This window comes from Gopherus evgoodei, chromosome 11 (assembly GCF_007399415.2).
Source record: "Gopherus evgoodei ecotype Sinaloan lineage chromosome 11, rGopEvg1_v1.p, whole genome shotgun sequence".
NCBI lineage: Eukaryota > Metazoa > Chordata > Testudines > Testudinidae > Gopherus > Gopherus evgoodei.
This window is the reverse complement of record NC_044332.1, coordinates 59,606,674-59,622,958: the sequence shown is the minus strand read 5'-3', so window position 1 is coordinate 59,622,958 and position 16,285 is coordinate 59,606,674. Positions and strand designations below refer to the sequence as shown.

Below are 16,285 nucleotides of genomic sequence, written 5' to 3'. Positions count from 1 at the left end.
TTAAATTAATATCACCATTTTCAAGTATTGGGTATATTTCATGGATTTCCACCTCCCTTCATTTCATGTGGACACAGTTCTTGTCATTCCTTCCTCAGCTCATTTTGATTAATTGTTTAATTCCAGTTTGCTTTAAAGGGATATCCAGGTCAATTTTTTTGTGCTTAATGGCATTTTTTGTCTGCCAGTTTGATACAAGCTACCCCTACATGTGTCGAGATTCATATTCTTACTCTTGGCAATATCCAATTGCACCAATTCAGTTTCTAGCAGTATATCATTTTGGCTGTCAGACTTGCCATTGTAAAGTGCCTGCAGCACTGATAAAGAATCAGACAGGATGGTCATGACAGCTGGCTGCTCATATGAGGCCCAAGTTAGTGCCAGCAATATGGCTGTTAGCTCAGCCATTAAGTTGGAGATAACGATCAGTGGAAAGGGACATTGGTTCTGAACCATCACTTGATGTAGTGCCCAGTAGCGTACACAGAGACATAGGGACTCATCTTTTCTCTTTACAAAGAGGACCGGAGCCCCAGCAGGAGACACTAGGTTGTTCTGGGTGTACTCAGAAAAGGAAAAAAGTTCTGGTGACATCACACAGACCTGGATGTGGCATTTCCTGCTTGCCCGTCTTGTTTGTCTACCTGGTCATGAAAGATTTGATTTTCTGCAAACAGCTGTGCCAGTTGGTCCCACAAAACCATGTTCTCCGCCTGGATTTGATTGACCACTTCTGCATGGCCAAAGCCCCTCAGAGATTCCTGGGCACCTAAATACCATTTTTCTCCATTCCATTCATGGGGCAGTGGATGTGGAATGGTTAAGTGATCTGTGCATAATGTCAGAGCTGGATCATGGGTGGCTTGCCTAGTGGCTAGAGCCAAGGCCAGCTGTCAGGAGTCACTGCTGTGGATTTCCCACTCATGTTCCTGTGAGAAGTGCCTGCTGAGGTTGTCAGCTGTAGTGTTTTGGCACCCTGGTAGGTATGATGCTGTGATGTTTACATTGTTGCAGATGCAGAAGTTCCATAAATTCATGTCTTCTATGCATAGTGAGTGAGACCTGGCTCCTCCTTGGCAATTGATGTAAAACATGCACGCTACATTGTCGGTGAGAATAGAGATTGAGGTTTCTCATCTGAGTGGGAGGAAGTGTCGGCATGCATTGTGTGCCACACAGAGTTCCAGAAGCTTGATAAGTAGTTGGGTTTCCATCGCAGACCACTTGCCTTGCACATTGTGCTGACCCAAGTGGGCACCCCAACCTATCAGGGGGGCATCTGTTGGAATAGTCACTGATGGTGGGTCTTGTTGAAAGGGAATCCCAGAGCATACACTCCCCAGCAGTATCCACCATTGTAGGGAGAGGATAACCCTTGACGGTAGTGTCACATGTCTCTTGAGAGAGTGTTTCCTGGATGCATAGACTATGCTCAACCAGTGCTGCAGACAGCGGATATGGAGTCTGGCATACTTTACTACAAAATTTATAGCTACCATATGTCCCAGAATATGAAGGCATGTCCTCACTGAAGTTTGTGGGCTGATGGTTTGGTTTGTATGGAGCCTAGCTCAGCTCTGATAAACTCCAATCGCTGGGTTGGTTCCAGGGTGGATTTCTTTTAATTTATCTGAAGACCTAGCTGGTGAAATACCTCTATTGTGGTCTTCAGCATGCCTGCCGTTTCTTGTCGGTTGGCATCCTTGAGAAGGCAATCGTCCAGATAGGGGAAGATTATGATTCCTTTGTGTCGTAAAGGTGCTGCTACTACCGTGAGCATTTTTGAGAATATGCAGGGAGCAGTGGACCGTCCAAAGGGAAGGACCCTGTATTGGTAGTGGTTGGGTCCTACTATGAACCTCAGGAACCATCTGTGGGCAGGATGTATTGTAATATGGAAGTATGCATCTTGGAGGTCAAGAGGTGCAAACCAGTTTTCCCCCCCTCCCCATGAGAGGGGTCCCTGAAGAGGGACGGGGAAGGGGGAAGAGGAAGGGGAATGGCTGTGAAAGGAATGCTGTAGCCGGATTGTATGATCTCCAAAACACACTGATCTGTGGTTATCACAGCCCAGGCTTGGTAAAACGGGCATAGGCAGTGACCAAAACTGTAGGATGGGGTATCTGTTGGCGCTAGAGGTGTGGGGGGATAGTGCATATCCTCAACCAAAACTTCAAAATTGTGGCTTAGATGTGGATGGATGGACAAGGTCTAGTTCTGTGGAGCTCATCGTCTCTGTTGTTTGGGTCTGTTCTGAATGAAGTATCATGGTGGTTGATGGTTAAACGGGGTGTCTCGTGACCTCTGGTATGGTGTAAAGTGAGGGCGTTTGTCAGCAGTGGGTGTATGACTTGTGTACACAGCATCACTCGGAGGCCATGGTATGGAGGTCCTCCACATTTAGCTGTAGTTCTTTTAGAATTCCCAAAGCCTGCAACCATGATGTTCTTCTCATAACCACAGCTGTTGCGGTTGTTCGGGCAGCTGTGTCCGCTACATCCATTGAGGCTTGCAGCGTTGTGCGGGCTATTAACTGACCCTCGTTAATAATGGCATTGAGTTGAGAACATTTATGCTTGGGGAAGTCCTCCACGAGCTCTTGTATTTTATTATAGTAGAGTAGTCGTAATTTGCTAGTAGAGCAGAATAGTCGGCAACTCTAAGCAGAAGGGTGGCTGACGAGTAAACTTTCCACCCAAAGAGGTCCAGTCTCTTGTGTTCTTTATCTTGCAGTGAGGAGCGGAAATGAGGCTGTTCATTGCACTGATTAGCAGCCTCTACTACCAGAGAACAGGCTTGAGGGTGTGAAAACAAAAATTCCATGCCTTTGGCTGGAACAAAGTATTTTCTGTCAGCCCTTTTGTTGGTGAGTGATGCTGATGCTAGTGTTTGCCATATTACCTCCGCAGGCTCCATTACAGCCTCATCTATGGAGAGGGCAATCTTGGTCGATGATGCCGGTTGTAAGATTTTTAACAACTTAAGTTTTTTCTCCTGCACCTCATGTATTCAATTTCATGGCTGTTTGCTACTCTTTTGAAGAGCTTTTGGAACTGTTTCAGGTCATCTGGTGTCATAGCGGTAGACTTTTTCTTTTTGAAGAAAAACCTCTAAGAGGAACTAAGGAAACTATGTAACTATGTACAGACTAAGACTAACTAAACAATGTAGCTAAGTATAGACTAAAAATAAGTTCCTATGTAACTTGTAACTTTTTTTCCTCAGAAGATATCAAAGAGCACTGCCACAGAGCTCTGTCTGCAGCCAAGGATGGCTGAGAAGGAACTGAGGGGACGGTTGGGAAAGCACGCTACAGGAGGTGCCAACAGTTGCACAAGATGACTCCTGTGCGCGCCCTTCCCCCAGCTGAGTACCGCTATGAGAAATCTCCGATCTCTGATGCAGGGATGCACTGACACCTAGATTTGCTGGAATGGGGTCACATGCTGTCTTTGCTCTTGTGGGCCACAGTGTAAGATGGTGTGGTCATCAAAACATTAAACTCATTTACTTTCCTAGCAGATGTAATTGTTATTAGGAAGGTCATTTTGAAATTGAGAAATATTCTAGAGAGTTGTGCAAGATGCTCATTAGGAAGCCCCGTCAGCTTTGTTAGGGCAAGATTCAACACCCATGAAGGCTGAAGTTTCCTGATTGAGGAAGCATAATTTACCATACCCATATGAGACCAAGAGACTTTTGGGTGAGAGAAGAAGGGGTTTGTCCTTAATTTAATTGTGATGAACAGAAATTGCTGCTATATGGACATTTAAGGATGTTAAAATTAAGCCCAAGCCCCAAGACTTAAGGTGTAAAATGAAATTTATCACTGCAGGGACCCCAGCCGAAGCTAGTGAGTCCTTTACCAGTAGGCCAGATAGCAGACCATTTCCACTTTTGTTCATAGCATTTTAACATGAAACCTTCCTGTAAGACACTGGCCTGAACCCTGTGACAGTAGGAAATGTTGACATTAATAGCAGGTTATCGTCCACATTGCTAGGTGTAGTGTGTCTGAGGTGGAATGCAGAACAAGTTGATAAAGGCACAAAGTCAAACAGCAGAAATCCATGCAGTTGGGCTGCTAGTAGCCTGGATAGTGGTCAGCACCTCAGACATGGAGAAATTAAAGGTGTTTCCAGCATCTGAACTGGTGAGGAGTCCAAGTTAGTTAGTTCTGAGATGTCTGACGTCAGAAGAGGGTGACAGTGGTACTGTTTGAGTCTCTGGGATCCTCTTAGGTCAGACAGCATGAATTTGGAGAGAGACGGTGTTTCCTCTTTTTCTTTTGCTTATGCTTATCTTGTGAGGACAAGTGTTTCCTCCTCTCCCTTTTTTTTTTAAAACCCTGATGGGCACCTGCAAGTACTGGCAATGTCAAGACATCTGTATCAGTGATGGAGAGTTGATGCCAGGGGTAATGATGACAAGTAAGAATCAGACAGAGAGGAGACTGCTTCCTGCATCCTCACTAAGGCTATTGAGGCCTTAATAGATGGTAATGGCTAGGTCTTCAGTGCTTTTTTTGACTTAACCATTACCAGTGGTGTCAGATGGTACCAGTAGATGGCAGAGTTGAGTCTGGTTCCAGCCCTGTGAAAGAAAGCTATGATAAGGCCAGAGCAACAAAATCAGTCTTGAATCCTGAATGAGAGGAATTCAGCATGAAGGCTGCACTTGGTATGCTGGATGGTCCTGGAGTAGGCACCAAGAAGCCAAATGAACTTGTAGCCACAAGTGTCCCTCCATTCCTGTTCTGGGAGTGAAGGCATGGCAAAATGTGTACTGGGTTACCAAATGGATTGTGTCCAGGCATAGATACAGGATACAGGCATTGGTCTTTGGTATGATCACTGGGCAGGAGACACACATCTTGGAGCCCCTACAGAGCTCTGGGCCTGACATGGCACCAGTGAGAAGCTGAAGGAGCCTGATACAAAGGCAGGCTACATACACTAAAGTTATCCTCTACTCCTCCACATGTACTAACTACAAGAAAATAATCATACACTAGATTAAGAGAAGAACTTAGATTGTAAACTGTTTGAGACAGGGACTGTCTTTTTGTTCTGTGTTTGTACAGTGCCTAGCGCAATGGGGTCTTGGTCCACTACTGGGAATAATTGTATAGTAATACAAATAATTAAATCAATAAATCAATAATACATAAATAAATAATTTAACCTGACACTAGGGTGAATACCATTTTCTCTCCGTGACAGCAGCAAAGCAAATGAGGTGGTTGGGGGGTGTACACTCTTATACAGAACAGGGTAATGATGTCACCCTTACAGAAGATGCATATCTCATCCATTCCCCCAACAAATAGCTTTTCAAGGCAATTACACAGCTCAGCCCGAGGAGCACCACATCCACAAATGGAAATGCACAGAAACCCAGAAGACTAGTCTTTACAATATGTCCTATTTTAATTTGTTATATTGCATCATCCTGTTTTCACAGACTATGAAATCTGCATGTTCACTCACAATTTCTTTGAAAAGTTGAGTCCTTTCTTTTGCCTGATGTTTGGCTAATATCAAAAGTTCATAGGCACATTATTAAGTGCAACTTTGAAACATAATAGATTTGTTGATGAGTGTATACAGGTTCTTATGAAGTGAACTAGAAATATTAAATGGCAGAAATAAACTCTATTGAAATGTAAATTGTAAATGGTAATCAACAATTTCATAATTCTCCAACTGCACTATAAATACCTAACTGCTCTTTAGGTTTGTACACCCTGTATATCACATAAATAGCACAGAGTAGGTGACTTTGAAGCTATAATACCACAAAATAATTGAGTCTGCAATATGTAGATAGATGATTTTATTACTTATTATAGCTGTGTTATATATGTTACAGTATAGTATGCTTTCATTAGTTGTACCCAACCAAGTGTAATCAAGTAAAACCAAGTGTAATCAAATCCCTATTTAATAAGGGTTACCAATACAAATAAAGGAATTACAAATAAATGTTTACTTACTTTCAATTATCACTTTTCTGCCAGCCCAGTTGTCTTTAATAAGTTGTATATTTCCAAAATGTGCATCACTAAAGAAGATACGGTTAGTACCCGTTCCTTTCAGGTTGTAGTCGAAAGCCAATGCTATCACATTTTTGAAGTAGTCTGGATTTTCATATGGCCTTACTGGTGAATTTAAATTGGTTTCATCTGAAAGATGTATACTTTTTAATATCGTCCTTCCTGAATACAGCAAGTAACCTTCATGTCTCAGACAAGTAACTCCATCCTCTCCAAGATAGCCATGTGCACAAGCACACGTTCTCTGTGTATTTCCTCGATACAGACAAAGTTGCTGACATCCACCATTGCTCTTGGCACAAACATTAGTACCTGTAAGAAAAAATTACTCTGGCTTTGGTAACTGTCGCGGTTGACTTAAATCAGAATAAGCTTTTAATAAGCATACAAAGGATTCTTTGATGTAACCATTTGTGTTATATTTGTTAATGTAACAGAGCACTATTAAAGTAAAAAAGAACCATTATTGTTTAGTTCTCAAAATTCTGACCACCACCCTAAACTAATTTTTAAAAATGAATTTATGAGCATGGATAATTAATGTTATTTTCAAATGGTAACAGTACATATTTTCTAAATATAGAATACGTAATTACTCAATCTTAAGGAGTTGAAAATCTGTGAATTTTATTAACTTTTTCAACAGTTTTTAAGAGAAGTTGTTTAAAAAAATGTTACTTGCAAAAAAAACCAACTTTCGATTTCCTTAGGTTACAATAATTTGTTTCAGAAATTTGTATATATCTTCTACCAAAAATTAAAAATATATCAACATACAGAAAGATACATTACCAATATTTTATTGTGCCATTTCTCAATGTTTAGATGTATAGCTATTTGCTAACATTTTATTTTCAATTCCTTTGATTGCTAACTTAAAAAAATTCCCCCTACCAAATGTACAGTTAAGGAATTATCATCAAAATAACAACTTCTGTGTGATTTTATGACATCAAAGATTACAAAACTGTCAGAAATTGCAGAGAAAGTATTTTTGTCTGGTTTTTCAGTACTTTGTATGTAGTCTGTTTCACTAGCTTCCATAGTTTACTTTGTGCATTTGACAGCATTTTCGGTATAGTCAATTTGATTCACAGTATAGTTACTTTTCCATTTGTGAGAGTTTTCCACACAACAGTGGAGAAAAAAAACTTTTTTAAAAAAAGTAGTTTTGTGGTTGTAAAACCACAAAATTTGTCATGTAACTCAGGACATATTTATTTTAAACATATCTATTGATTTATATATTTATTTATTTATTTAATTGCTATATTTTAAGCTGGGTATCCTTCTCAGTGAAAACAATGGCTCTTTTATGGGTATAAACATTGTCACCATTTCTTTTTGCTAAGATAAAGTTAGAAAAAACTTGAAAGTTATTACACATATCTTTGCCCCTAAGGAGATAACTATAGTAAAATAAAATGAAAACATTGTGGAGAGTTATTTGTACACCATTTTTATCAGATTTTTTGATGGTTCTTTAAAGTATTAGTAGGCTAAGTAAGTCATGAGAGATTTTTTTCTCAAACTTCTATAGATTCCTATATTTCTCTTTCTCTATATATATACACACATTATAATGGTATTTAAAGTAAACTTTATTTCTTCTATAGTTCATTGATTATAAATACCATTATAATGTTATTCACTAAGGCCATGATCCTGAAACCATGCAGAATTTCACTGATGCAAGGACAGAAGTTTGCTTGCACATCATAGTGCAGGATTTGTACTTTGGAAAGGATAAAACAGATGTTTGGGGGAGAGAAATGAGGATTAATAACTTGTCACATGTTTTTTTCTTAGTGCTAGACAGGTCATGAAGCAAGCTAATTCCATTTTAAAACTTCATTTAACTATTTTAGCTACATATTAAATAATAATAATAATAATTTAAATGAGAGAAAAAAATCCAAAACTATTTTTCCCATTTTTCCCCCTTTGCCTTTGTGGCTCAGCGACAACCCCTCCAGAAGACATTTAACATTTGTAGCCTAGTAAAATCATTCAACTGTAATAAAACACGTTTTTCAAATTAACACCAAAAGATTTTTTATCATTTTATTTTTTTCCAATAACTGTCTCACCTATCACTAGTATCTCTTTAAAGAGCTAGTTAAAATCTTTTTTTTTTTTTTTTAAAAGACTATTTTTCAACCAAATGTTTCTATATTTTTGGCTCTATTATAAACAAAGCCCTTCCAAGAAAGCAGACATTAACTCCTTCTAAGCTCACTTAAAAAAAAAAACAGTTAAAGATGAGTGAGGGATTTTTTTTTAAGTCCACAAAATATTATCTCTTTAATCTTCTGAAATCATACGTACATAGCCCTAACAATGGCAAATTGTCCAAAAGAGAGTTTTCTAGTCTAAATCACTAAAACATCTTTTTAAAAATAATGAAAATATACTATGTTAGAAAACTTTTTTCCTTAAAAATAGGCAGTGCTATTTACTGTAAGCATTATGTCTATCATATGCATGAAAAAACAAACCCACAAAAAAAACAAAAAACAAAACACCAGATCCTCTAAAAGGCATAACAGATTCCATGATGTGTAATATTTTAATTACAGCACTTTGTGGATGCCAGGAACACCAGAGACATGGTCTTATCACAGGCAAACCTTATTAATTTCAACTTTACATGTACTTGGGTGTGCGTGCACAATTTAGACTGGATTCACTGTGTTTTTGTGGTAACTGTTTGGAGGAGACAAATATAATCTCTGCTAAAATTCTGGTCAGCTTTGCTCACCAACAGCTTGATCCAAAGGCCACTGAAATCAATGTCAACCTATCCACCGCCTTAAGTTGTTACGGATGATCAGGAAGCTTTGAGCTTTGGCTGTCTAATAAAATCAGTTAGCATGGAATTGATTCATTACTGATTGATCCTTAATGCCACCTGGCAATTGGAAGGCAGGCTGCCAGGTTTCCCCAAACAAGCTGATATTAGGCTCACTCTGAGGAAGTTCTCACTTGATGGTGATCTCACAATTTTGGTACTAATTCCAACCTTTTCTTTTTCAGGGAAAAGAATTATGGTCTAGAGTAAAACATGAAATTTGGAATTCGGAGTTTCCCTTGATCTCTTTCATTCATACCTTAGGCTTGCCACAGGGTACTGGATAATTTTTAATCATTGACTTGTGATGGACAAGTGCCAGGTATCCATGTTGCTTATTTTACATCAGTTTAAGGCCTATGTCCTACTCAGACACATGGTTTTGGCTTTTTTTGTTTTGTTTAACTATTGAAAGAGTGATGGGGGGATTTTGTTTCATATATTTTCTTCAGTAACACTGTTAGAAAATTATAATTTAAAAAAGGAACAATAGGGAGAATTAAAAAAAAACTTTCATAAAAACAAGAATGATTTTGCTTTTCACATTATCCAAAAATAATACATAAAAAGGATAACAGGATATTAAGGTCATTATTAATATAATTAGCAAGAGCAAACCTTTTTCTCGTTGTCTGTTAAAGACTTTCACTTCTTTTAGGTTTATTCCCAGGCCAGTCCTCATGGTCACAGCATCTGTGGCATCATTCTTATGACCTCTTCTGATTGAGCCATTAGCATGTGCTCTGCCAAAAACAGTTGAAGATGGCTGATCAACAACCCTCATATAATTAAAATCAAACAAGTAATTAAAATGCGACAGACAGCTGGCTACCCGAAGCTGAAGAAATCAACTCTTTTCTGTGATATTGATATTCCTTGAATACCAAAAGTACCTTTTCTGTGGAAATTGCATAGCTTTGTGAGATTCTTTCTGTGACCTTGCTACGGAATGGCTAATCCTACAAGGGTGAAGTATCTGGCACTGAAATAACATTTTGAGACTCAAATACTTATGGAAAAATAAATTACCTGTCAGACCAGTAGATGTAAGCTCCAAAGACTGCTACTGAAAACATATCCACATTGCTCCCTGACAGCACAATCTCCCGGTTCCCTCCACTCTCAAGGTCGATTCTTTCTATCTTGTCTGTACGAGCATCACACCAGTATAATTTATTTTCCTAAAGATCAATTTCAAAGTAAACTTCAACAATCTATTTTTGTCTGAGAATTGTATTATGAAAATAACAGAATGCTAAAGTGGAAGACCAACTTGTAATGCAATATATTTAATGCACATTTAATATGTAGTGGAAGATACAGGAACACACCTCATAGTCAACGGAGATTCCATTAGGCCAGGCAATCTCCAAGCTCACAAGCACAAGCTTCTCAGACCCATCTAACCGTGCCCTGCCTATGCAGGGAGTCTGTCCCCATTCTGTCCAGAACAAATACCTAAAATATTGCAGAATTTCACAATAAACAGATGAACATGTTCAGACTGGCATATATTTGGCAACAAAATATAAGTGTAGTTCATATAAAATCAATGTTTACAAATATAAAACTCCAAAGGATTCTGATATTGAACTGGCATAAATAACACATTGCTGTCCTTTTAAAGATAAATATGAAACATGCTTTACAGAGACTAATCATCTTATTCAACTTGCTTGATCAACTCCTGGATATCTCAGCTTTTGTTTTAATATCTCTACTTTTTAGCAAATGACTAGGTAGGCAAAAATGTACAATGTAGCAATCAATACAAAAGCTCAGGCAGTTTCATGGGTTGCTCCCAGGTTTCTGATCAATGAAAACATTTGGGATGCTGGTTAATAGTGACTGCTAGGTCCTATTCACAACGCTAAAAGTTACACTCAGAAAGGCAAACCTTTTCTCAGCTCTATGAGAAGAATAAACCTTGGTCAACTTTGATATCCGCTATGTGCTAAGGTAATTAAGGGCCTCATCAAAAGGGCCCTGAAGACATGAGAGTTTTTCCACTGATCTCAATATGCTTTCGATCAGGTCCCAATACCACTACTTTATGAAGTATGAAGTGATATTTGCCAATTATATATTGCATTTCTGTAGCTTATTTGTAAAACTGCAGTGCTCGTCCCTTTATGCTTTGATTTGAGATACAAAGATACAGGTGGTGAGGTTTTTTTTAGACAAGGTAGGTGATTTATCTTTTATTGGACCAATTTCTGCTTTTTAAAACTTGTTATAAAAATATTTTGATGTAGTTCCATATGTTGACAAAACATAAGCATATCAGAGACACATTAGAATATATCTTAACAGATCTAGTATCCTATTAACAAATTTAGCAGAAAATTGCATTACTGTAGTATTAAAAGCACAAAAATCAAAATAAAAAAGTCTGAAGCTAAGGTTTTCACAAACAGAATATACTTTCTGTTTCATATATATTAATAAATACACTCACATATGTGCACAAAAAAAAAGAAATAAAAAGCCACATAACATAGCTCTGACCATAATAAAACCAATTCAGCTTTTTAGAACATTATGTTTGCATATACTTACAACATATTTAAGTAATTTTTGAAGAGCTTTACATTTTTAACAATTATATTCTTACAACATCTCATCTATGTTCTGTAAACAAACACATGCACACACAATATTAAAATGTAATGGATGCATCTGACTATAAAAAACAGTTTCTTAATTGATATAGATAGCATAGCTCTATTGACTATGGAGCTATGTCAATTGACACTAGGTGCCTCATTAAATCACAGCCCTATAATTAATTATCCAATAGAATAGTGAAACTGCAAGAAAAAATAGAATTCCCTTAAAATACAAATATAGAATATTTATGTATTTATTATGGGGAGCACCTTTAATAAATTAGACACCTTCAGTGTAAAAATATGGAATATTCCCTGAAAATAAGAAACTTATATTCAAAAGACAGGCAGAAGGTTGGTGGAAGGGGAACAACATAGAAGTAGAGTGATCAAGATACTAGTTCACCATTTCTTGACAAAATGAGATTACATTCAATAATTAACTACTCATGACTACACCACTGGGCATGCTGGGAAGGAGGGATGCCTAGATCAGAGCTCTGCCTACAACCTGTTCTGAGCAGAATGAGGGAATGTAGCAAGTCTACAGAGCCTGCTTCCTTCTGTGAGATGAGTGCTGTGGTACAGAACACCAGCTCAAAGGAAGAGAGGGAACATATGACACCTGTTCTACTCTGCTGCACCTTTGGGCAGAATGGGCCACAATCTGGTCCTAACTAAAGAATTACTAACATAGTTAATACATTGGGCACAGCTTAAATGAAGTTGAGGAAAGATATTTTTTTAACTAATATTGTGAAATATGGAAGTTTAAATGTTCACACATAGAATAGAATATTTTAATGTTTAGACCATTAGTTTCTACCAACTAGCAAGGATTTCAAACTCTTCCTGCTTCCTCTAGCAAGAAATGAGCAGGATCTTTCTTTTAATAAGAGATTCCTTATGTCTTAAGTAGTAGTCCACTACTACTTTCTACAGAGACAGCATTCTCAAAACAAATAGCTATCAATAACTCAGAATATGCCAAAATGGAGTTTAATAATAGATTCCTCTTTTCTATATATAAAATGGACAGTGTTGTTGAAAATGTAGCTCCACACTAAATGCAACATTATATACTTATTAAATGTACTCCTGAACTCACAAAGAGTGCACAAATACTCTTTGATCAATGAAAGCTTGTAAAGGCAATCTACTTCCCAGTTGACCCAGGTTTGTCTTGGGCAGATTGTACCTACAAGTGAGAAAGACCAGAGTTTTCTATCTGGCTATCATTTTGGCAACACTTATATATCTTGGCATGCTAATGAGGTATTAATGAATTTAATATAAATTAGTCAAATGCATCTGCAAGAGTGTGAGAATATGGATTCTGAATTGACTTTGGGGGAGCATTAAAATAGGGTTGCAGGGAATGATGCCAGAAGCAACAACTGTAGGGAAGGAGGAATGTGGGTGCTGTAAGAGGCTAGACAAAGAGGAGGTCCATTTTAACTGGCATGCTGACTAAAAGCATTGTATACTAGTTTCTTTGTAATAAAATAGCTTTCCTGTCCATAGTAAAAGGCATTCATCTTTAAACTTCATGTCATAAGTGAAAGACGCAATGACAAATATGAGAAAAATATTTTATTATTCAAATATTAAATATAATACATATCTTATTCTACAGAATGTAACAACTACATCAGGTAACTTCAAAGTTTCTAAGATATTAAGCTAAAGAGGGACCCAAAGAAACATAACCTGTCACAATTTCCAAAAATGAGTCATCAAAAATTCACCTTAACTACATTTTCAATTCACCTTTAACTATGGAATTGCAATCAGCATCTCCAAAATGAACTGTACTTGTATTCACATGTTTAATCAGCATTATTTTCTTGACATAGATGTTAGATTGAATGCTGACTTCAGAAAAAACAGTTCTTCATTCTTTAGTTTGACTAAACACTTGTTAGTTTTTCTCTTAGAATGCTAACTACTTGTCTGAGACAACTTCAGTTACACACAAAAACCATATCTAGCAAGGTAAAAATTCATTTGGGACTCTTAACCAGAAGTTTGTAGGGAAGAAGCCCTGAAATACACTATCAAAACACTAGCAGAATGACAGAGAATAGATGTTGCTAACTGATGTGGAAAAATGTATTGCACCTTCCCAGAAGGGTGTCAATGTACTTATCTTGTGGATCTCTGAAGATGGTACTTCCCTATACAGAGAGGAGAGATGTGCCAGAGCAACTACTTTTGAAACAACTTTAGAACTTCCAATAAAACTTACCTTACTGATAAGGCAAAGTTAACTACGTAAGCACATTTGTGTGAAGGACAAGATGGGGATTGGATGTTGTCCTGGGATTAATTAACTTTAAAACAACAGGGTGAAAAGAGATGATGTTAAGCTTAACCTACTTGAGTTAATATGAAATAACTGAGATTAATTTGAATGGGACAGAGGGATCAGTCTTCAGTAATTCTGAAATTTTTCAGTGTGAATTAGATAAGTAAGTAAAGTTAAAATACCTAAACCAGGGGTCGGCAACCTTTCAGAAGTGGTGTGCCGAGTCTTCATTTATTCACTCTAATTTAAAGCTTTGCATGCCAGCAATACATTTTAATATTTGTAGAAGGTCTCTTTTTATAATTCTATAACATATAACTGAACTATTGTTGAATGTAAAGTAAATAAGGTTTTTAAAATGTTTAAGAAGCTTCATTTAAAATTAAATTAAAATAAAATGCAGAGCCCCCCAGACCAGTGGCCAGGACCCAGGCAGTGTGAGTGCCGCTGAAAATCAGCTCATGTGCCGCCTTCTGCACTCATGCCATAGGTTGCCTACCCCTGACCTAAACTAATCAGGAACCTTCTCCTTGGCTTCATCCAAGAAAATCAAAATTAGTGAAATCCATATCATTTTCCAAGACCAGGCATAAGTGAGGTGTGGCAGACAAATTTCTGTATAGGTCTAAGGTGCCTTTCTGAACTTACTCAGTACGGTTTATGTTACTATCTAGAAATATTATCAGAAGGGGCTGAATGATACATGGTTTATATTTTGCTGTGACCGGTGGAATTAACAAATAGAGCTGTTTGGGAATTTGATGATAATTTGTTTTTTGACAGAAAACACCAATTCATCAAACTTAAAAGGGGCTGTTTTGATTAAAATTTTCAGGAATGTTTCCCAGATTCATGATGGTATTTCTGCTCAAAATCAGAGAAAGAGAGAGAGCCCCTCCACCCCCGTGATACCTGCCTGTATTCATATAGGATGCAGAAGACCGGGAAGATGCCTGATTGAAAGCAGGGATTTGAACACAGTTCTCTTATATCACAGGTGAGTACCCTAACAAATGGGATATAGTCTGTGTTCTCTCCTGTTGGAGCTGTTGCACTTTGTATAACTAATTAAATATTAATTGGGCCACAGAGAGAGAGAGAGAGAGAGAGAGAGAGACTGGCTTGATAGGCCAATGGTTAGGAGACAACTCAAATGCAAGAGATACACGTCGTTGTACTCACTCAGGGAAAACAGGGGCCTGAACCTGGTTTTCCCCTCCCTCCTACATCCCATGAGTACTATAACCACTGAACTATTGGCTATTCTGTGATTTTGCTCACACTCTGTTTTTTCGTGGAAAAAATATTGGAAGATCTCTAGTTCTCCCTAATGCAGAATGAGAAATTTTTCAACATCTCTAAAATTTTCAAGTGATACGAAAACAATTTCCCTCGCAGCTTTACTTATAAGGGTTTAACAACAGTCATTTTCATGTCCCTTTTGAAGCTGTCAACTTCGGTTTCATTGACACAGAGCTGGGGTATAAGCAGCTATTCAAGGTTTATCTAGTAAGAAGGCAAGTGGGGGAGGAGTGAGGAAAGGAGGCGTACATCTCCCATAATAAAGAATTTATTACGACCATCCACCTATCCAAAAGATGCCTTTGCCACAGAGACTTTATTCTTTCCTGAAGAAGCCACAGATCTGCAGTCCGGGGCTGGGTATAGGTTTACAACTTCAGAATTTATCTCAAGTGACATTTTTGAGGCTTAGAATAAAAGACAGAGATCCAGCCAAATTGGGATATACTGTCTTGCCACAAGAGGAACACTTACTAATTAATGTACCTTCGTCTTCTCCACTTCCTCAATCATTTTGAACATACTCTGAAACCTAGAAAGCTTAACAAGACAGTAGAAACTACAGAATCTATCCATTACTGAATTTGTTCATAAATCATTTCATACATAGTACACTGTTCTCTTTTTTTTCTACTGTCTTGTACTTCACCTGGAATTGCTGAACAAAATCCTCCAGACAATAATTCACCTGCCACTTGTTGTACTAGCTACTTTTGCATTGTACCAAATCACAGAATTTTAAGATTGAGGAGAGACAGAGAAGGCAGAGAAATCTAGTACAAAGATTTTTCCGCCTAGTATAGCAATCAAGGAAATTCTCAGTTTTAGTACTGCCATTTCTCTTTTACCTCCTTCTATGGCCATTTGGGGGTTATTCCTTTGTTAAGTTAAAACTGGAGACAGAGTCAGGAGCCAGCCTGTGAAAAATGTTCGCATTGGAAACCCAAAACACACACGCCTGGTTCCAGGTTTAAGTGAAAGAACAAGCTCCTTAACATTCATTCCCACTCAAGGCCGCTGGATCCACCCTCCCCATAAGCAGGTTTCAGATTTTAGATGTCTCTGCAGAATGAAGATTGGGGCTACAATCCCTCTCTCCTCCCCAAATACTCAGGAGTAGCTGACTGTTTCTTTTCCTACACTTCCAAACTCTTTTA

General features: G+C 37.9%; 1 protein-coding gene across 1 annotated transcript in view; it reads right to left on the bottom strand.

Annotated features, from left to right (window-relative positions):
* The window catches only part of LRP1B (LDL receptor related protein 1B), an 875,307-nt gene that overhangs the window by 335,347 nt on the left and 523,675 nt on the right, over nt 1-16,285 (bottom strand). The window contains exons 36-39 of the mRNA XM_030580310.1: nt 10,241-10,367; nt 9,939-10,090; nt 9,528-9,652; nt 5,999-6,370 (exon numbers count right to left, since the gene is read on the bottom strand). Coding sequence (XP_030436170.1) covers nt 5,999-6,370; nt 9,528-9,652; nt 9,939-10,090; nt 10,241-10,367 — 776 coding nt within the window. The remainder of the gene's footprint in view (nt 1-5,998; nt 6,371-9,527; nt 9,653-9,938; nt 10,091-10,240; nt 10,368-16,285) is intronic.